The 21,632-nt window shown below is 45.9% G+C and overlaps 1 protein-coding gene across 2 annotated transcripts in view; it reads right to left on the bottom strand.

Annotated features, from left to right (window-relative positions):
* Nucleotides 1-21,288, bottom strand: part of plekhh3 (pleckstrin homology, MyTH4 and FERM domain containing H3) — a 32,628-nt gene extending 11,340 nt beyond the window's left edge. Inside the window, exons 1-5 of one of the 2 annotated variants that reach the window (XM_083977676.1) lie at nt 20,582-21,288; nt 14,875-14,930; nt 7,148-7,242; nt 2,861-3,043; nt 1,451-1,608 (exon numbers count right to left, since the gene is read on the bottom strand). In XM_083977676.1, the coding sequence (XP_083833802.1) occupies nt 1,451-1,608; nt 2,861-3,043; nt 7,148-7,242; nt 14,875-14,930; nt 20,582-20,716 (627 nt within the window). In that variant the 5' untranslated portion in view covers nt 20,717-21,288. The remainder of the gene's footprint in view (nt 1-1,450; nt 1,609-2,860; nt 3,044-7,147; nt 7,243-14,874; nt 14,931-20,581) is intronic. The other variant, XM_083977677.1, reaches the window with a different exon arrangement.
* Between the last annotated feature and the right edge of the window lie 344 nt (nt 21,289-21,632).

The following is a 21,632-nucleotide window of genomic DNA, read 5'->3' as shown; positions in this document are numbered from 1 at the left end:
TATTTCATCTAAACACACAGCCAGTCAGATGATAAAACAGGAGTCGGTTTCTAAACTAAAACCAAAACTGCTCCTAGAATTTTTGGAAACAATCCAATTAGTTGTAATTTTCCACGCCAGCAATGTTGCTGCACTCCTTGATTTCAGCCTGATCAAAAAAGAAAGAAAGAAAAAAAAAAGATGGCCAGCTGGCCCAGGTGTTAATAAGCAAGAGCTATCCTTTAAACAATGTGTGGCAGCTTTAAAGTAGAGCAGTTAACCCGACTAATCTGTTCTTCAGATCTTCTCTCCATTTTTCTCTCTTTCACACATGGCCTCTGGCTGTGGGTTCAAGACTAAAACTGCAATCCCTTCTTCTCCCTTGTGTCTGTGGCTGGAACATGAATTTATGCTTTTAAGATAAGCGTGCAGTTCTGTGCACACAAAGCCTCCTCTGTTAACGCTCCCTGCAATTTTTTTTTGCAGCAGCCCTAATCTCACACTTGAGAGGGGGAAATACCTCGCCTATTTGAGAAAGTGTGCCTGTGTATAAAGGTGAGAGAGAGAAACGGAGAGCGAGAGAAAGCAACACGCGGAGAGCCGATGTTGAAGACTGAGGAAGAGTCTTCACAGGGAAAAGCCAAAACAATGAACGAAGAGCACTTTAAAAGGCAGCCCCCCTCTCTTCCTCTTTTAACACAAGCTTGGCCCCTCCTGGTGAAGCAGACAGGGGCAGACGGAGGCAAACAGATTAACCACTTTCTTTGAGATTAGAGACTCTCGTTGGGAGATTACGGGGACAGGAGGCCAGGCACAGGACTGCTTATCTGGGCCCTGCTGCTTCACGCCGAGCCCTCCTCCTCCTCCTCCACCTCCTCCACCTCCTCTGCCAAAGCTGCCCCTCTCTTCACCCCTGGGGCAGACTGATGCAAGACGAGTCATCCGTCTGCTCAATGAGATTCCAGCACGCTGTGTTCTCTAGCAACCCCTGGTCTAAAAATATGGGTGTCCTTTAAAAATACACTCTCTCCATGTGAGAAGGTAGGTGGGTGGGGTGGGTGGTGGGTGTGGGGGGGGGGGGGGGCATCTTTTCAAACACCATGAATACAATTTCTGCAAGCACTGACTCATAGGAAATGCCCTCATGACTGTTCTGCCTGCGATTAAGTCCCGTCCTAGTGCGGCGCAATAAGATGAGGTCATTCAAAAAGAGAAAAGCAAACTTTGGACTCAATGTGGCAGCGTGGTTTCTATGGCAACACAGCCGACGGGAAATAATGCGTGGCCTGATGATTGTTTGTGTTTGGTGGTTCTTATCACAGGTAGTAGCTATGTAGGCAGCAACTGTGTGTGTGTGTGTGTGTGTGTGTGTGTGTGTGTGTGTGTGTGTGTGTGTGTGTGTGTGTGTGTGTGTGTGTGTGTGTGTGTGTGTGTGTGTGTGTGTGTGTGTGTGTGTGTGTGTGCGGCCTACCTCGATATCTCTGATCAGGAGCTGCGTTGGCGTTTCCACCGGTGCTTTGGTGTCTATTATTTTCTGGATGGCACATGCCCAGTGCACAGCCTCGTTGAAGTGCTTGGTGTATAACCTGTAGCAGTGCTTCCGCCCATATACTGTGATGCTCCAGTAGCCTGAAAGAAACACATACAAAAACAAAAAAACATTGCATATGATGTAACCATACTACTTGTAATTCGAACAAGTCACGCAAATGGGGAAGAGGCCAGTGAAATTTGTTCACCACAGAGACCCCACATGTGTGGCGTGGCGTGACTCTCTCTTCTCTGACTTCCTCTCTCAGTTTCACTAAGGATCAAAGGTCAGGTTGAGAGGAACCTAAGACCACACCAAAACCAAACAAGAACAGTCATTCTACAGATGAGGTTGAGGACAAGTGTTAATCCCCTCAGTGAGTCTCTCTCAGATGACCTGCAATAAAAGTGCGCAAGGCGTGCTTCCTCCTTGTCCAGAGGAAGTATTAGACATACCCCAGGCAGCCTGCAGCCCCATGGCTGTTATCGGGCTTTCCTGCTACGTGACTTGGCACCACATCCTTCTTTGTTTAGATTCTCGATGAAGTACAAACCCAAAATGAAGAGGATTTACAACATGGTGGCAATGCCATTGCCCACGTTAAGCCTGTTTGGAGCCCTTACATTAACTCTGGAGTTGAGGGTCAAAGATGCCACGGATGTAGCCCGTAAAGGGAAGTGGCTTAGGAGGAACACAAAGCTACTCAGTAGTGAAACAGCCCATGGAGCTTGTGACAAAGCCGCTGCTGAAAGCACACTTCTGTCCAGAAAAGTCCCATGGCATATTGAGTTAGTAACAACTATGTTTGGATTTGGGTTTGTACATTGGTTTGGAGATTTTAAGTGGTTTGGTGAAGTCAGCAGGACATAATCCCCTCCATTGATGGACAGGCAGACGGAGACTTAGACAGAGGGCGACTGCGACATGTTTGAGTAATACATTAACTCGAAAAGGACAAGTCAGCCCTGTGTCTCTTTCTATTCAGCAACAAGTCTGCTCTTTCAGTTCAATGCCTTTTGTTTCTTTGATCCGAGAAATGGAGGGAGAAGCCCCCGCTGATTACTCAGATGTGAGGTTTCCAAACCAACCTTGAACCATATATGGCCCAAAAACAGCTGGGGCTTCCCAAACTTAAAGGAACCAGGACCACAGGACATTAAACGAGAGTAAAAAAAAACCTGAACAACTTCTTAGGAATTAAAAAAAAAAAAAAGTCTAGTCACTATGCTGGGAATTGACAGATGTGGCTGGAATCTACCGAGAGTACAGGCAAAGTGCACAAGAGCATGAGTCAGCTGTGCATCAGCCTGTCTGTGTATTGTAACATACATACATGCATGCATTGCTCACCTGTTTCTTTGTAGGTCTGTTTGTCAGGCCAGATGACGGAGCAGAGGTTGGTGAGGACCAGGGTGCCCAGTCTGCGGGCTCCTTTCTCTGGTCCGCTGTAGTAGTCGAGTGAGTCCTGGCTCAGCACAAACCAGTACCGACGCTGCTTGATCCAGTTTCCTCGAACCTCCCGCAACAGCCACCCTAAAATAACAACAACATAACACACATACATATTATTCAACCATGAAATAATATTCCATAATAGAAATTTCTTGATTATTTCCCAATCAGTTTTCTTCTTGTCTTACTTAAAGGGATAGTTCAACATTTTGGCAAATTGGCCCATTGCCATAATCCCTACAGTTTTACGAGTAGGTTTGTTACCTTTAATTGTCGGTGCAAGCTATTTTTAGAACAGCGGAGCAGAGCCGCGAGCTGCTCAGAGCTACGCTACGGAGGCTCATGGGATTTCTGGGCTTCCCTCATCAAACTCATCAAACACACAATCCAACAACTCCAAAACGCTCTCATGGACAAATTGTGACCTGCACAATCACCACACTATAAGATAATAACGGAACGTCACGAGACGGTGTTGTTTTCGAGGCAAATGACTGCTTGCCGAAAAACTGGCCCCGACGGGAACACGCATCAGCAGTTTTGCATGAATTTACCTATGATGACAAAATAAAATATAAATGACATCAATGCACTATTTGACGAATCATATAGGCAGAGAGTTTTGATTTTATCACCAGTTTCAAACGCAGCTACACGCCAAGACGAGAATTATCCTTCAAAAGACCTGAGTGGTAGGTGGGCTCGTCACAAAGCTGCAGAACCAGTGCTGCCACACCATGTCTTCACTAAGAATAATCCCAAAGGCATGTAATTATCCATAAAGTTTGTAGCAGCCTGTGTGTGACTGCCTTGTTGGGGTAAATACTAGGGGATAAAAATACAGCCAGCTAATGGCATAGGCATTAAAGCCTGCATGCAGCCAACATAATTACCACTTTAGTGGTTGACAGAGTGAGAAAAGGAGGGAGAGAGAGGAAGAGAGTGAGAGATACTGGAACAGTGTGACAGCTGGAGACAAAGAGAGCAAAGCAGACTTGCCCTCAGCCAGCCAGCACATAGGCATGCCTGCTGATCCCGCCAGGGCTGGCTCTACAATGCAAGACTGTTGTGTTCCCAAAGTCCCGACGGTTTGGAAAGACTGCAACAGCCCAGATCCACTGTTCCAAAACAGCAGTGAACCTCCTCTCTCCCCCTTAAGCTATGTGTGCAAATTGTTCCTAATAAATATTTAATCTTGGAGTAGATAAATAAACTAGCTTGGCAGAGCTCTGTCCAGATGCTCCCTGGAGAGAAACAGACAGAGGAGGAGGAGGGTTGAGGAGTCCTGGTAGGGGGTCAGAGTTCATCCGGAGGGCTGGTGGAGAGGCTGGCAGAGGGGTCATGGACTGATACTAAACTGGGTGGGACTATTGGAGGTGGCAAGGCCCTGCTATACCGCTGGCAGCATGCCATATGTGGGGTGGCTGTGCATGTGAGTGCATATGGTGTGTGCTTGCTTGCTTGCTTACTTCAGTGAGTGGTTTTAAAGGGAACAATTAGGCAATGTACCTCCAACTTCCCACCATGGCAATGACGCCACACCAGCATCACAACTTCCTCTGTGGTTAGCAAGCTGCGCGCCACCTGTCCACCTGCACCGCCGCTTTTCATCCCTGCCTCAAAAGTGGTTTTCAAGGCAGCGCAGCGCTGAGCTTCCCCTGCCTCGTTCACTACTCCAGAGTAAAAATAAGAGGAGCGAGAGGAGGGGGGCGAGGGCTCAGCCTCTCAGTCTACAGTATGTTTCCCGTCTGAGAATGCTTCTATATGATATAAGTGCCAGGTTTGAACCCACCATAAACCCACCCAATATAGCCCAAAGTAAAAACCCTGGAGGTACTTAACACCACATCAGAGGGGGGCAGCATCAAAACCCAATGTGAAATGGATAAATAAAAACTATGAGGTAAGTAGGGCTGAGCTTGCTGACAGACTGGATGTGGGACAAGGGGGGAGGCAGACAAGCCGACTGGGTGAGAGACATGGAGAGAAGGGCATGCCCGCTACCTTGACGCCTCTCTCTCTCACTCTCTCACAGTCACGGGACGTCCTACAGACACTGCTGCTTTTGGGAGCTTTAAACAAGGCGATAAGAAAAGGCAACAAAAAAAATAAAAAAAGTAGAGAGACAGAAACAGAAGAGAGAGCAGTAGAGTCCTGGGACCCCCTGTATACACCTCCCATGGTCCTCCATCTGGATCCCATCTCTGTGGCCTGCTAATGTCTCCCCTGGGGGCCATGGCTCGCCCTTAATTTGTTTCATTTGTGACCCCTGCCCCCCCCCCCTCCCCCCTCCCCAGCGCCCTGCCCCCTCAAACACAGATTGAGAAAACAATCTCTCTCTGTGCGTTTCCATCTCTTTACTGCAGACCTCCTGTCAATTTTCGAGTACTCAATGTTTACTCCATGGATTTCAAAAAAAAAATAAAATTATGTAAGATTTTAATCAAATATGACCGTTGCAAATGAAGAGGACAGGACACTTCACTTTAGTTCAATTGAAGTGAGTTGAACTCTGAAATGCTGCTCTACAGGCCTTCACATGCTTGTATTTCACAAGAAACCTGTTTAGGATCATCACTAAAATTAAACCACTATTTCACTTTAGGCACTTTTGGAAAACATTTTCTTCTTTAAACGCTGAACTCTTAGGTCACCTCCTGAACCCTAAGACATAAACTTGGTTTCATATTACAGTTTTGAAAAAAAAAAAAAAAACACACAGTTTGAAGGACTATGTTTCTTTTTTCAACTTGCTCCAACGCCCAAAGATTATTAGGTCAGCTGGATGAACCTGAACTTCACATTTATGTACAAGCAACACAGGACTAGACCGGACGCAGACAGATTGAGCTGCAGTTTACTGAAGCATGAGAAGCTCTGCATCATGTGAGAAGCAGTTCATCACAACTGTAAATCAACAAAGCTATGTCAATAAACCAATGCCAGAATCTCTCTCTGTCGCCCCTGCATGCGTTTTTCAATTCATCCCTCGTCAGTCTATATCTGCCATGTTGGTGGCCTATTTTAGATACTGGGGCAACATTCATCCCCATGTAGCCTGAGGGTATCCCACTGAAGAAAGAAAAAAATAAAACAAACAAACAAAAAGCATACAGAACAAGAGGAGAAGCCCTAATGACTACACATTGGAAACCTATCTTTGTGCAGCACAAAGAGAGACATGAGAGGGATTATCTAACGCCCTGAGGTGTCCTGCTGTTGTAACAGAGTGTTCGGTTAAAGGATGCAGGTGTGGAGTACAAGCTGAAATACAAAGTGACACTGTAATCAATGGCCCAAGGAAAGAAACTGTCCTCTGTTTTGGAAGGAAAGTGACTCCACACACACACACAGAGGCATACACACACTTCTCTCTGCTGACAAGCGAGACAGAGCGACAGACAGGGGACAGCAGTTAAGGGAGAGGCACAGGCCAAGGGGAGGGCGCATGGTAACTGCTGTCAGAATTAGGCAATCTGACTGCCGCCATTCCAAACAGGACGTAACTTATCCAAGTGCTGGCATTTTACTGCTCCCTTCCAGTAGCAGGCCAAGAAGCAAAGAAAAAAAAAAAGAAAAAAACAGAAAGAAAAGAAAATCACACAGAAATATCCTATGAGATCATTCCTCAAAAGCATCAAGACACGCAAGACGGGTGCTCCTGATGCCAGTAGCTACCCTTACATGAGCACACAGGGCGGCGGGAGAGCAGGAGCAGCTGTGGGCCACATGTGGTCAAAAGAGGGGTTGGCTATGGGGCGACAGCGCAACATGGAGCCGCGACAGTACTTATTAGGAGACAATTAGGGTATACTGCGCTAAATGAGATGAACAGCAGCAACCTGGCCCTGCAAGGACTTCATTAATAAACCCAGGAACAAAGCAGGGCTGCAGTTAAAGGTTATTTTTTTAATTTCTCATTCGGCTGAAGATTGATGATTTTATTTTTCGCTCAGTTAATCTGTTGATTGATAAGCAGAGCTCAAGTTGAGCAACAGTTTGATTAAAGGAAGTCCTTGCAGTTATGACCAAGTTTCTAAATCCAGATTGAATAATTGACTTCTCCTTTTTGGCGGCATGACTGATCTCATCGTAGCTGACGGTACAGCAGGTGGATGCTGTACTGATCTAAGGACGGAGGACAGAGTAACGGAGAGGCACGGTGTGTGCTGCGTTCAGACTCACCTTTGACCAGCAGCTCCGGCTCTTCCTCCAGACCCATCTTATTCTTCTCGATGATCAGGCTCTTCATCTCTTCAGACACCTCGGAGACAGTGTGCCTGTGTGGAAGAGCAGGGAGAGAATGTAAATAACCAACTCCCTCTCACTTTGAGTCTTCCCCTGACTACTCCCCCCATTGGATAGCTAATTGGCCCAGAGACACACAGTTGGCTGTGAACCCCCCCTCCTCCTCCTCCTCCTCTAACCCTCCAACGTGACTCTGTGCCAACTACAAGTCGGATACTCTTAGGTAGAAGAGGGAGGGGGGGGGGGGGGGGGGGGTTGGGGGGGGAGAGACTGGAAGAAGTGCCACGAATATCTGTCCTCCAGCATTCTCCCCACTTTCCCTCCCTAGCAGCACGCAAGAGCACAAACACACACTGATACATACCACGCCACTGTGGACAGCTCGTCTCTCTTTTATCACTTTGGCCCGGCGAGCCGAGCGGGCGACTGAAAATAAACGTGACAGAGCGACGCCGGTCTGACTCCCAGCCAGCCAGCCAGGCAGCTCGCGCCGGTCAGAGGAAGGCAGAGGGTTCAAGAGGTCACAGCCTTGAAAGCTTTTTTTTTTTTTTTAAAAAAAACAACAAAAAAAACCCAAACATCTGAACATCAAAAACATCTGTAAATCTGCTGAAACCGCTGTCGTTCCCTTCCCTCTTCGATTGCCTCGCGATCACAATTTGCAGCCACTTCCACACTCACAGCATCTGGTCATGCAGTGCTGTGGACAGAGTCAGACCCTGTTATCTCAGGCCAAGGTCCATTTCCAGCTTATAAGATTGTTTAGAGGTTTTATCTCTCCTCATTTATTTATCAAATTACTCGTTTATTTTCTCTATTTCCTGGGTCTAACTAGCATGTGAGGTGCAAGTGACAAGACCCTCCTTCCTTCCTGTCCTCCTCCTACTGGGATCATGCTTCAGGAAATTAATGATCCCACCACTGCCCCCCCCCCACCCCCCCCACCTCCACCTCCTCCATCCTTCCCTGGGATATTTGCCCTCTGGTTACCTACTGATTCGCCGGCTGATTCATGTCCTTATTGATCTGATAATTCCTGGAAGGTTCCTCCTCACGGAAGGCAGTGATAATCAATGAGTCTGAATATAGCCTCATCTGCTTTGACTCAGCTTACAGAGCTGCAGAGACCACTTCCTTTCTCCCTGCGTGCCCTGACCCTATCCTGGTGTCTATACCATGGTCTATCGAGCAGCTGACCCATTTGACGTTACTCCTCAAACAGCGTCAAGACCCTTGCTGATTTGCGTCTCTAATTTAAGATAATGTTCAGACTGTGAAACTCTATATGGTGCCTCGGTTTTTTCTCTATGTGTATATAAACTCATCCAGGCCATCACCAGAAAGCAGAAGTGAGCAGGAGAGTTTCAGGATTGTGTCACATTATACGCGCTCGGGCTGTTTCACTAAGCCGACTGGCCTGCTACAGCAGCAGCCTGCAGGGACTTCTGACAGGCCCTGCATCCACAGACCCCAATTAAAGGCATTAAAATAAACACAGACATGTGAGGACGTCTCTTATTTGAGGTTGTTAATAACTCCTGCTACATAACGGAGACATGCACACAGACAGGCACTTCGTCTATATGCAGCTCAGATGGAACAAGGATTAGAATTGTAGAAAAACTACACCTGCACTGGTGAATATAGACTTGTGTACACAGCGGGCGTGTTTATGGTCAATGCCTTGGATTACTGGATATTGTTTGTGACTCACTGGCTTGGATCCAAAATGTCAAGAGCAATCCTTACACTTGGTTTTTTAATCTCAATTTGGTTTACACACTGTGCACTATATTTATAACTAGGCCAGGTTTTATAGAAATAAAAAAATAGGTGTGGTACACACGGCCGTCAATCTTGGAAAAATATTCTTGTTCAACATCAAACTTGTTTTTTTTTTATGTCTGCAGATTTCTCAGAAATCTGGGAACTTTGCTGTAAAAACTAGAACAGAGAGAATTTCTCTTTTTCTGCGCCCAACTGGACAAACTCCATCTTTAACTTGAAGAACTTTATAAGTCAACTTCAATGCCCCCTTTTAGGTCAAGTGGAGAGGGAGCAGGGGTTAGAGGAGGACAGAAGAACAAGTCCAAACCCAAGGTTTGACATTTAGCAGCACAAACCGGCCTGACCTTCAATTTAAACGTTGGCAGAGTCAATATGTCCATTGTGTCCAAAAAGCCAGGCTAATGTCCAAAATCTTCCTGTGAGACTGGCTGGAGACCACAGCAGCGAAGTAAAGACGCCTCTACACACTTCTGTTGTTTCACTCAGACTTGTTTGTTATTCTTCTCCTTTTTCAATATAAGAACAATTTACCAAACTAACAGTCACAGTCTAACCATACTGTAGCGTATCTGGGACATTATGATATAATACAATGTAAAACAACCACACACACGCACACATTGCAGCTCTCTGCAGTTACGGAACAAACACTGTCACTTATTAACAAGAGCAGCCTGTTTCAAACAAACCACATGGAAAATATATGCTAAAATGTGAGATGTGAAACTTCCTTGGTTCAAAATATTACACGCAGCTCCGTCAACCAAACACACTCATTCAGGTAACATTTGCCAATAGTGTTATTACTCAACAGGTACTAGGTTGTCATTTATTCCTCTAAAAATCCCCATTATATGTCATCCTTCCCCTTAATGTGCATGTACCCAAGACACATCCACACATCCAACAAGCTCGGAGCGGAGGGGGGAGGGGGGGACCAGGGCAACATTTGTCATTTAATATCTGCATGACACGATCAAATCAATAACAACACCAAACATGGCCGACAGATGAAGAAAAGAGCATGTCATACAGCTTGGGGGCAACTGCTGATGTGAAGGCTTTGGATCTCCACAGCTGTCCAGCAGACCTACTACCCCCCCCCCCCCCCCCCCCCCCCAACCCCCCCAACCCACCCACTCACCCCGCAATCTCCTCCTCCCACCCCCCCAACGCATTCCCAGAAGCCCCACCAGAGGCTGTGACAGTGAGGCCTTTAGTGGGCAACTTCCTGTGGAGTGCAGGAAACAATTTGACATGGGGATTAAGCAGCACAGAGAGCAGAGTGAGAGCATCTCTCTCTCTCTCCCCTGAAGACTTAACATCAGCTACTGCAAGGGAGGAACATCATTTCAAAGTCACACTACTCCTTGCTGAAGCTTGAAATGTGTTGAAAGTCAAGATATTTCCTCCTGCTCTATAGTGTGGTGTTTGTTGTTTGACACGAGCTGACACAGACTTCACACTCGCTCTCATCTTGGAAACACTTAAAAGTCAGTACTTTCCTCTTAAGGGGGGGGGGGGGGGGGGGGGGGACAGTACAGTATGAGGAAAATACCGGCACAATTATTTGTTTATGGAAGTTTAAAAGAAAATGCCTGATTGCATAGATCAGCTCAGATCAGGAAATCAAAAAAAAAATTCTGGCTTCCCCACAGAGTCAGAGAGGGGAAGTCAGAAAAGAAGAAACATGACTTCAGAGAGGAACAAATATTTCCCTACACAACCTCAGTGATAAATCTCATGCACAGAGTCTATTCAGGTACTGTGAATTTGTGTATGTGTAAATGTCTTTTATAGCCTCAGTATATAGAGCTATACTGTGAATATTGTGTGAGAACAAGATGTTCATTACTGAAACGTTCATTATAAACCGTTGTGTGTGTCCTAGTTTCTCGATGTCACACACACACACATCCAAAGAAAGTTCAAAAGAAAAATCTTAGAAAATCCAGAGATATTCAGTTCACTTCAAACATTTGAAAATCTTCTCAGTATCTTGATTAGTTATTAGTTTGTAGGCTTAAAAACAACAGGTATATGAGAGCCACATGGCAAAAGAAAGTGGAAGAAAACAAAAAGGACACACTGAGTATTCTGTACTAACGCTCTCTTATATTACTTAAAACCCACAACATTAACACAATACAACATACTATACTATACCTTAAAGACACTAATGGCGCCGTAAAACACACTACTGCATTATTAACGATCCTTAGCACCCACACACGCACGTGTCTTCAGTTACGTTTGGCAAAGATCTGCTCAGGTCGAGTTAGGTGGAGATTTATATTACATGTGCAGGTACAATAGAGAAACGTGCACAATGTACTGCCCAAACAGGTGAAACAAAACTAACAGGAGAGTCAGGAAGCAGCACACTGACTGATCGAAGTTACTTTGTACTGTATATGTGCACGCAGTTCTGAGAAGAACTCTAATTAATTATAAGGAAGTTGGTAAAGATGAGTATTTCAGACAGACAGTATGTCCCATACAAAAAGAACCAGTTGCAGATGAGTGAACAAGATCTAATGCAACTGATTGAGCTGATCTACAGTTTAAAGCTGCTCCAGTTCAAATGAATGACAAAGCAAAGTTAGCTAACCCAGGCTATTTCAAGAGTGTGACATTGTGAATCCAGCGATATCTACTCTACAAAGCGAAAGACCGAAATAGGGCCATCGCAGCCGATATGATGAGCAGGCCCTTTCAGTGTGACACACTTAAATCAACTGAGTATGAGCAGCACAATGAGGCGATTAGTTTGCGAGCGTTTGCCTGACGGTAGCTGCTGGAGCGATGAGTAATTGATTTTGGTCCAGGGTCTAATCAAAACGCCGAGACGCTAATTAAAGTTAGAAAAGTAGTGTCCTTGCTCTCGGGGCTGCGATGACCGTGGCGGGAAACAGCGGAGACATGTCCCAGCATACAAAGCAGGTCCTTGTTGTGTGACCACGATAAACATTCACATTTGCAACAGCAACAACAAAAACACTGACCAGTACAGTAATGTGTCACATAAATACTTGGAGCTCTATCTGATGGATTGAAAATCCCAGATGGCAAAAAAGGCATTCAAACAAATTAACTCAAACCAGCTGCCTGTGCTCTGTGGATGTCCAGGCTCGTATACTGTACACAAACGACGGTCGTACATCATGTCACACAGATTTTATTAGACATTTGAGCAAGCCTCAAGGATAAATAACACTATCTGAAGCAGCTTTCATTAATAATACAGCAGGGCATACTGCAGCAATAAATAATCACAGTTTCTCTTTGTAGAAATCCATCTCTCTGTCTCTGTCTCCCTCTCTCCCCTCCCCCATTGTGCATGGGCTGGCTGCTCAGGCCTCTGGCTGAAGCTGGGCTGGTGGGAAAATGGGAATGTGGTGATTAAGACTGGGCCTATATGACCTCCCAGCTAAAAATACGCTGTTTACTCAAGACCACTGCCAAGAAAACTCTGGACTAGGCAGAGAGGAGAGGAAAAAAGTCATGTTTTGAGAAAGGAGGAGGTGGGGGGGCGTGTGTTTGTGTGTGAGACAGGAAGTCTGACTTTGTGACTGAAGGAGAGAGAGTGTCAATCGCCGGCAAAATCTAATGATATGAGACTTTTTTAGAAAGTCTGAATGAAGTGGCTCTGATAGTGGAACGTGGTGATGTGAATGAAAACGTTCTGCGGCGGCCGATGTTGTAAACGGGGTCAGTTTGTGATGGTTGGATGGTTGACAGTCGCGCTGACAGACGCTCAGACAGGCAATTACCAGGGGCCCACTTCTAAGCTTTTTCACGCAAACACTCACATGTTTCATGCATACGCTCTCTTTCTCTCTCTCTCTCTCATGCACACGCATGTGTTCACACACATGAAATACATCATCCAACACTGGTCTCTTTCAGCCACCACTGCCTGGCAGCCCACACCAAAATACGTCTCAAGTTTTTGACTGTCAAAAGGCATCAACGAAGAGGGGGAGTGGGGTTATGAGAAAGCAGATGGAACAAATAGTGAGACAGAGGTCCTCGAGTGTCCACTTTCTAGTACACTTTGTACCCTGCCCTGCCCCGGTTATGAGAAGCAGTGAGGAAAGTGGGGATGAAAAAATAGAGATGATGTAAGACAGATTTGAGTGTGAACGCGGCAGGAGGGAACAGGCTTCTTGGCACTTTGTGCTGACTGAGAGACCGACGGGTGAGACCTTATACAGTCTGCCTGCAGAGATGCGTCCATCATTCACACACACGCAGAGGCAAGCACACAAATCTATCACAGGACCCCTGACAGACACGCAACAAAACCATCTACTGTACTGTAGTAGGTTTGCTCTAATACTGAACTAATACAGAACCAGATTAGATGCCAGGCTACATATCAAAATGACTATTAAAATAATTGTATTACTATTTATATTAGAGCCTAAATGTAAAAATCAGCAAAATTGTAATTTTTGCAAAAGTCATAATTGTATACTTCATCTAGGGGGGTTCTGGGAGATTATCCTGAAATGACCCACACTCTGTATCATCAGACATGTGTCTGTACCATCACTATGTTCTGACAGAGACGGGTTTATCTCCCCTCTCTAGCCAAGTACCAAGTATCTGATCGTTACCATATTAACCTCAGTCTAGTTGAACAAACACAACTGCTGATCTTCTGGGCGTGTCCATTCACTGGCCAGGTAATGACCGCGCGCTGCGCTCGCTAATCTCTGCACCGAGTGTGACGATTACAGCCAGGCTTTTAACACACTCCTTCAAAATCAGTAGTTAATTATGCCATGTGCCCCGAGGCCCCCTTCACTATACTGTAGAGGTGATACACACAAACGCGCACACGCACACATCTGAGCCACACCTCTTCTGGGAGTGCTGCGAGTGAGGTAGGAGTGAGTCACCCAGTCCAGTCGGCCTACAGTACCTCCCTCCTCACATCTTCCCTTTCCGTCTTTCCTTCAAACCCTCAAGAGACGGCATGTCCTGGATGACTGCTGAAAAAATGCCTTCAGGTTCAGCTCACCGTCACCACTTCCTGGGGCAGATCTCTTCATGTTGAGAGTCGCTGCGGACCCTCTTTTGTTCGTTGATGGCGTGTGTGATCGTCCTACCAGCCGAGCTTTGTGACGCATTGGCTGTGAGTCGGCAGATGTACAGTGGAGATTGTGGATAAAGGGAAGAGGGGCTGGGGATGATGATAAGGGGCATGATGCCAGAGATAGAGCCGATCAGAGCCATGGCTGCATCGCTGTCTGAGATCACAGCCCTGCACTAATAGTCTGGACCAGGAGCTCCTGAATCACTCCTTTTCATTGTCCCCCAGTGTTCACTTGTTAACCACATGACCCTTTCATCATTCATGGAGTTGCATAGTGTTTGCTTATATCTGGCGGTTTGAATGCACAACCTTCAAGCTAACAAAGCGATCGTGATTGTGGATGTGGAAGCCACGCAAGGTCAGCTGTGAAACATCTAGGCTGATAATTGACATTATTGACCAGTGCAACTCCCTGACAGCAGCCAAGTCGACCTCTGAATGGAAAAACCTACAAAGTCAAGAGGTTAACCGGCAAAAACTGACGGCTGCAATATCCATGAGCAAATTAAAGTACCACCGACAGACACTCTGTCAATATTCATGTGAGTCCGCTTGCATGTGAGCATATGAGGTTAGGCACATGTGTCATGGTGAGGCACAACACATGAGGAAGTGTAAAATCAAGTGATTGGCATGTACTTACTGCCTGAGGATAAATACAGAAATCCCCAGCTCTCCGGGGGAAGTATACGAGAAGAAGAAGGAACTATTACTTCCTAAAAAATTTTAAGGGGAGGAAAAAAAAAATCTGTTTCTCTCTCTCTCTCCTTACCCGTTTGTTCCATTGGCTGTGCGAGTTGGTTGAGAAACAGTCACCTCAGCTGGACTCTGTCAACACAAGAGAGAGAGAATCGGGTAAATAGACGATAATGCAACACAAACAGTAGTCTGTCCTTAGAACTAGTCCACAGGTTGGAGAGGTCCCGCAGCCATTTGCCTGCAGTGGCTGTGCTACAGTAGAGCATGCAGCCGTTCCTGGCAGTCTCAGCACATAGCTGCTCTGTTCCTGTAATGCTTGGCTCTCACTTGTGAGGGGTGAGCTGGTGGGGAGAAATATGGCATGCAAAACAGGCTCATTTAATATAGGAGTATAGCAGGGAACAGAGAAATCTTTTGTGCTGCGGCCGTGTGCAAACCCCAAAATGCTTTTATTCAGATCAATTTATTTCTCTGTGAAGGTTTTTAACCTAAAAATAAACCTGGGTTTTGAGATTGCACCCATAACGGCCTCTCTATCGACGAGTTCAGAGAGACACCAGTTGATGGTAAATTGCTGTTAGCTTGATAAAAGCAAGTGAGACACCTCAAGGGGGGAGGGGTGGTTGTCTTAAAAGCAGAAATGCAGGTGTACTGATGATGACTATCTGACGTGCACAGCCATAATAAAAGTTAGATAAGTTGTCCTGACTGCTACACAGCCACTCATATCAAATCACATTCCCTCTTGGTTTTCTAAAGAAATTGGAGTAAGTGCTTCTACTGGCTACAAATGGGGGCTGCCACTGGCAGACACGTAAAATCAAATTTCATGGGTGGAACAATGAACTTTTCATTCCAGGACTCCCCTGTTAAGCAGAAGATGGGAGAGGATGTTTCTCATTTCACGGAGTTACGGCCTTTAGATTCCCCCAACCTGACTTCGGAAAACCCCATCAGACATCAGAGCTCGGTCTGTGTGCAATCTGGACCGATCTCCCTGGTGTGTGAGGCAGCACTGCGTGTCCCTCGTGGCCTGACTTGTTGTCTCTGCGAGCCACAGCCTTGAGCCAGCTCCTGCGGCTGCCCCCGGCCCAGCTCGGGGGGTGTTGGCCTACCTGAAACTCTATCCAGGTCAGCTCTGGGCCCCTCACAGTTCACACACCACACTTTACTACTGGGCAAACTAGCCTAAGTATAGCCGTGCTCTGTAAAAACAGTCCACTGCTTCTTTTTGGATGGCTCCAAACTAACAAAGAAAACATGAACTACAAATTTATAGGCCTGTATGGAATCTGTGTTATATTTACAAGGCAGATGGACTCTGAAGCAAATGAGGAAAAGATGAGGGTTTGGATAATGAGATATGATTAATGTTTAACTCAGGGAGAGGTGCTGTAAATGTCAAACCAGACAGGGAAGAATAACTGAACGGCAGCATAGAGCAACTTGTGAATGGAACAGAGTGTGTACGGTAATTCCCTACCCCTGCCTGTTAACCATAAATGATTCAGCCAAGCCAGCAGACCCGGAGAAGAAAATTCAGACAGACAGCTATGACTGGAAATGACAAATCAATACTAATCACATCAACGAGTGCAAAAGCTGTAAATCTACGATATAAACTAATCCGGGGATCAATAAACTAATGGGTCAGGTTGATCAAGTTAGAATATTTTGGGGTAATTCTGCACCAAACGTGACAATTCACAGAAAAATAGCTTTCCAATGGAGTTAATGGGCTGTGGGATGAGGAACAAGGATAGCGTGCGATGCAGAGCCCTGGCAAAAGCTCTCCCTTTGGACGGGCAGGGGATGAATCACTCCAGACTAGAGCAGAGCATGGAGGGAAAGAGGGAAAGATGCCGTGATGTGTTCGTTCCGTGGCTGACTTCCGCTCTCGCTTTCCCTCCGTCTACTCTCTCTCTCTCTCTCTCTCTCCCCCTTCAGCTCTCCTGGGAGGCTGAGTAACCAGGAGGAAATGCTTGGGCTCAGCCAGTGTCGGCCTGAAGACCAGATGTGTGGCCTGGAGGTGGTGAGGCAGAGACGCAACGGAAACCAAATATAAACCAACGTACCGTGACACCTCTGAAGACAGAGGGCAGCAGTGACAGTTAATGGGACCCCGCTCTCTGCAGAGCAGGACTGTACCTGTTTGTTCCGAGTAACAGGATGCACCGCGTTGCCACGATCCAACACTTGCAACTGCGCGGGGACGAAACTCTCGGAGGTCAGAGTTTATTGGTAAACGTGACTTCACGTTGCATAAAAGTTAAATAAAGTTTCATTGGAAACGTGGAAAGAAGAGAGAATGACGGATGTCCTGTCCTAAAATTAGTGCCTTGCTGTCCCAACACTGGAGGCATTCAGCTCAGTGTGACTGTTTGGGCAGCTGTTGGAGAGCAGTTTCATTGAATGAGGACTGTAAACATGCAGGGAAAAGGGTTCCGGCATGGCCCCGTGCTCTTAAGGGCCAAGCCTTCACAAGCGTCAGCACTGACTCATGATTCCAACCTCAGTGAGAACGGTCCTGGCAAGAAACAGTGTGTTGCCTATGGCTTTGGTGCTGTGGATGCTACACGTCGTGGCATCTTCTGGCAGCATGCTGTAAAACAACTCTGGAGATTGCGGTGAAGGTTTTGGATGTCTTATGCGAGGGAGCCTCCACCAGACCTGTGGGTTGCTGTGGTCATCCCCTGGCAGGAGCTGGACAGAGTCCTACTAAATGGAGTATTTGAGCATTACAAAGCCAAAAAGAGACACACACATACACCCAGGGAGGTCTGACCTGCTGCCTGTCAAGCTCTGGGAAGAAATGCAGCTCTCTGGGTAAAAGAGGGAACAGAGCCCTGAAGGGCTTTCCCTGGGAATTATTTACTCCTATTCAAGCAAGGCAGTGCTCTTTGGAGCCGGTGCCTAATTTCAAACCAGCCAAGGAGCCGGCTCTTGGCCAGGTACAATGGGGGCAGGACTATCACCACCAACAAACAACTAAAACTTTGTCAGTTATATCTTTTAAAATGTAGGAAAATGTTACACAACAACATCTAAATATGTAGATGTTAGTTCCAGGAGACAGTAGTCTGCTATTGTTGTCGATACAGTACTTCAGCTGCTGGTATCTCAGCTGTGTCTTAATAATTGGCTCAATGTGAACTATTGACACAGAGTTACAATACCCGGCATAAACCAATAACACAGATGAAGAGGAACCAGGATTTGTGGAAGCAGACTGATTTCCTAGAAGCACCAGGGAATCAATAATCAATCGTTTCAGAACGCCTGGGTGGATTTTTTTTTTATGACAAAAAAAAGCAGGCAAAGGGCAGCTGCCATTTGGTGAAACAGTGTCAGTCACGTCAGTCAATAAAGTGGTTCCTCCCATTAAGAACTAATCTGATAAACTGAAGGGCTGACCACATGATAGATTAAGACAGACCGCTCCTCACAGAGGAATATATCACTCTGATTAAAAGGAGAGGACCATTATTTCATGGTTCAGCACAAGTTGACTCATATTTATGAATATTTACGAGCACATAATCAATAGAACCAAGAGGCTAATCAATGATGCAACACGGCTAGGAGACGGAGAGAGTACAGAAAGAAGCATTGTGAGTTTGAGAGTAGACAGTTTTCCACAGCCATAAGTATCCACTAAAACATAAAGACAACTTTGTTTAAAGGGTTATTCTTGAGTGATAGTTTTTGCATCATTTGGAAAGTTTCCATGGGTGAATAATTTGGCTACAGTCCAATAAATCAGCACTTCCTCCTCTCTGATTAATAGAATTGAGACAGCGCTTCATTCAGTAGGCTTGGCTCAACATGCAATGACTGGTGACTGATAACTGACAAAAACCTAAATGTCATTTCAATCTCCTTTTCCATCTGCTCTCTCTTACACAACTGAAGGCTAGCCGTTTAATATAAAAGAAAATTGTCATTAAGGCACTTTGACAACAGCTGGGTGGTTTCCTGGCTTTGATTGGAGCACTAGATTTAATCACGTCTGGCAACGCTGATCATCCTTTATGCAATTTATCTTTTGGAGAACTTGGCCAGAACAGAAGACAGTCCTTCAGTTAGGGTTTATTTCATCGAGCATGCTCCTCTCCAAGCAAACACATGTAAAATTCAATAAACCAATGTTAAATTGAGTCCATGACAAGGAACACCTTTGCGCCTTGTGTTTTCATGAGAAATTTGGGGAAAGTTACAGGAAAGAAGAGCTCCCCTTGCCTCTCACTAAAAGGCCACCGGGCCTCTCCACTGGGACATGTTACTATAATCTTGTATTGATTACAGATACGGGGCACAGTCTCGGTTCCTTTGACCACCACTAGCCAGGCAGATGGTGCATTATTGCTACAGACGGGGATGTTTGCCAAGAAGAGGAGTGCCACACACCAACACCTCACTGGATACCCCGGGGCAACAGATGTTGCTCTTATCTGGCTGCTGCTGGAGCTGTTGAGACTTCTGTTAAAGGCACTAACTGTGTAACCGTGTATAACTTATCTATTCCCAAACGTTTTCATGCAAATCCCTGTGGTGTTGCACTGGTTGGCTGGAAGCAGACAAAAGGGCCAATAAAGAGATAAGCAGGATATGCAAGTCGTGGCGTCAGGTATTGTTTTCACTTGCACAGCTTGTTAGTGCTAGGTCAGAGGCTGAGGCAGCTTGGGATGAGTCTGAGGTCTAAATTCTCCTTAAAAACCTTGATTTTTTTTATACTTGCAGATAGATCTTTCTATGACGCTGTACATGAGGAGCTGCACGTTGGGTCATACAGAAAGAGGCTACCTCAATTCAAGGCAACAATGCCCCCTCACAAGCGGATGGACAATGCTGAACTCTCTGTGCCTGATCAGATGACTAACATTACAGAGAAGACAAGGCCGCAGTCTTATTTGCAATTGAGCGGACAGAGGCCAAACACACAGGATCAGTTCAACACACTGGGTTTTACAGCTTGCATCACAGTGTGTGTATGTATGTGTGTGTGTGCGTGTATGTGCATGTGTGTGTACATGTCTTTCCAATGATGTGTGGACAATTTTTTTTTCTGGGAAACCTTCACTGCGAGGACATTGTGAGGACATTACTGGCCGGTCCTCACAACTTCAAAGGGCTGTTTGAGGGTTAAGGGTAGATTTACGTTTATGTTTTGGGTTAGGCATTTAGCTGTGATGGTTAAGTTTGTGGGTTAGGGTCTGGCAAATGCATTATGTCAATGTGTGTGTGCGTGTGTGTGCGAGTGCTCAGTGTTACCCCAGACCATGCAAACCTAAAACATCAAAACTGGGCTGCCGCAGTATATTCACTGTCCTGCATCAGTGACAGAGGCTTGCACGGAACACACTGATGATTCCCACAGATAACAAGGTTAACAGATAACATGTGAACTTGAAATGTGGCTTGAATTTAAAAAAAAAAAAATATATATGGGTAATCTTGTGAACACAAGCCACATTTCTTATCATGCCTTGAAGGTCCACTCTAAATATACTTTTCAAAAAATAATCATTTCCCTATCAAGAACCTGAGGCCATATCTGTTTGCACAAAGCTCTAATTAATGCCCCTGAAGCTGATCCTAGTTTATGAGACGTTCAAGATACTCATGTAAAAGACAGTCATTAGGGTACTTGTCATCTCTGATTTAGGCCTACAACTTCTACAAATGTAGGTATGCTGTGTGTGAATAGTGTGCAATGCATGTATTGAAAGCTGCTGTGCTGTGTGGTGCAGGTGGAGAGAGTTTTTTTTTTTTTTTTTTACCCGTCCATTGGGAGTCAAGTCCTCCTTGTTGCGCAATTCAAAAGACTCTTCCTCCTCTTTCTCCCCATAGTCCCGTCCGAGCAAACTGAAGCCCTGCCTGCAGCACAGAAACCAGCAAACTCCTTGCAAAGGCATTCAAATGAGGTTAATTGAGTCTTTTTTATACTATCCAGGTCGGGTTCAGCTCAGCATTCACGACCGTCGTCTCAGCCGCAAGTAACTCCAGGAGCTGCCTGCGTGAGCGGCCACCAGGACGCCCTCTCCATAGATTATCTATCCAGCGAGGAGGAGGATGAAGGGTCGGGTTAGCTTTTACTCTCTCTCTCTCTCCTTTCAAGTCAAAGAGAGCATGAGAAACGTCTAGCAGCTGTACATGGCAGCAGTCATACTCCCAACACCACAGCCAGAGAAGTGATTCAAAAGAAGGAAAAAAAAGTCCTCCCCTCCTCCTCTTCTTCTCCTTCTTCCAGGTCTCCAGTTGCTTCGCTCGCGACACCTTGCTGTCCCCGTCTGAAAAACTTCACACAGACGAAAAAAAAAAAAGAAACCACTAACCTAGCATCCCAAACTGAAGCGTGAAGCTCAAAAGTACAACGAGTTGAGTGTGTTTGCTAGGAGCCATGTCGTCGCTGCTTTCAGCCTGTTAGTGAACATCTGTTAAAGTAACACAGGAGCGCGCACCTCTGTGCAGGACCGACTGTCTTAACTTCAGAGTTTGAACAAAAGCGTGATGCAGCTGGGACAGGAGAGTGTGTGTGGGAGGGAGAGAGAGAGAGAGGGGGGTGACCACGCCCATAAACCTCACGACTGGAACGTGATTGGCTGAGGGCAGACACTCCCCGGAATGGGAACGCCCATGGTACCCGCCCCCCTCCCTCTCCACACTGACAGAGCATCACATGCCCTGTGGTACATGATAGTAATCAAATCATCCAAATCACCATGATGCCCCAGTAATACCCCTCATATAGGCTCCACTCAGCCCCCTTTAATCATGGAGGACTTAAGCAGGCAACTATTTAGTTCCCTTACTTATTATAAACTCATTATG

This window comes from Trachurus trachurus, assembly GCF_905171665.1.
Source record: "Trachurus trachurus genome assembly, chromosome: 8".
Taxonomy (NCBI): domain Eukaryota; kingdom Metazoa; phylum Chordata; class Actinopteri; order Carangiformes; family Carangidae; genus Trachurus; species Trachurus trachurus.
Note: the sequence above shows the minus strand (reverse complement) of the source record. Positions and strands in the feature narration are given on the sequence as shown.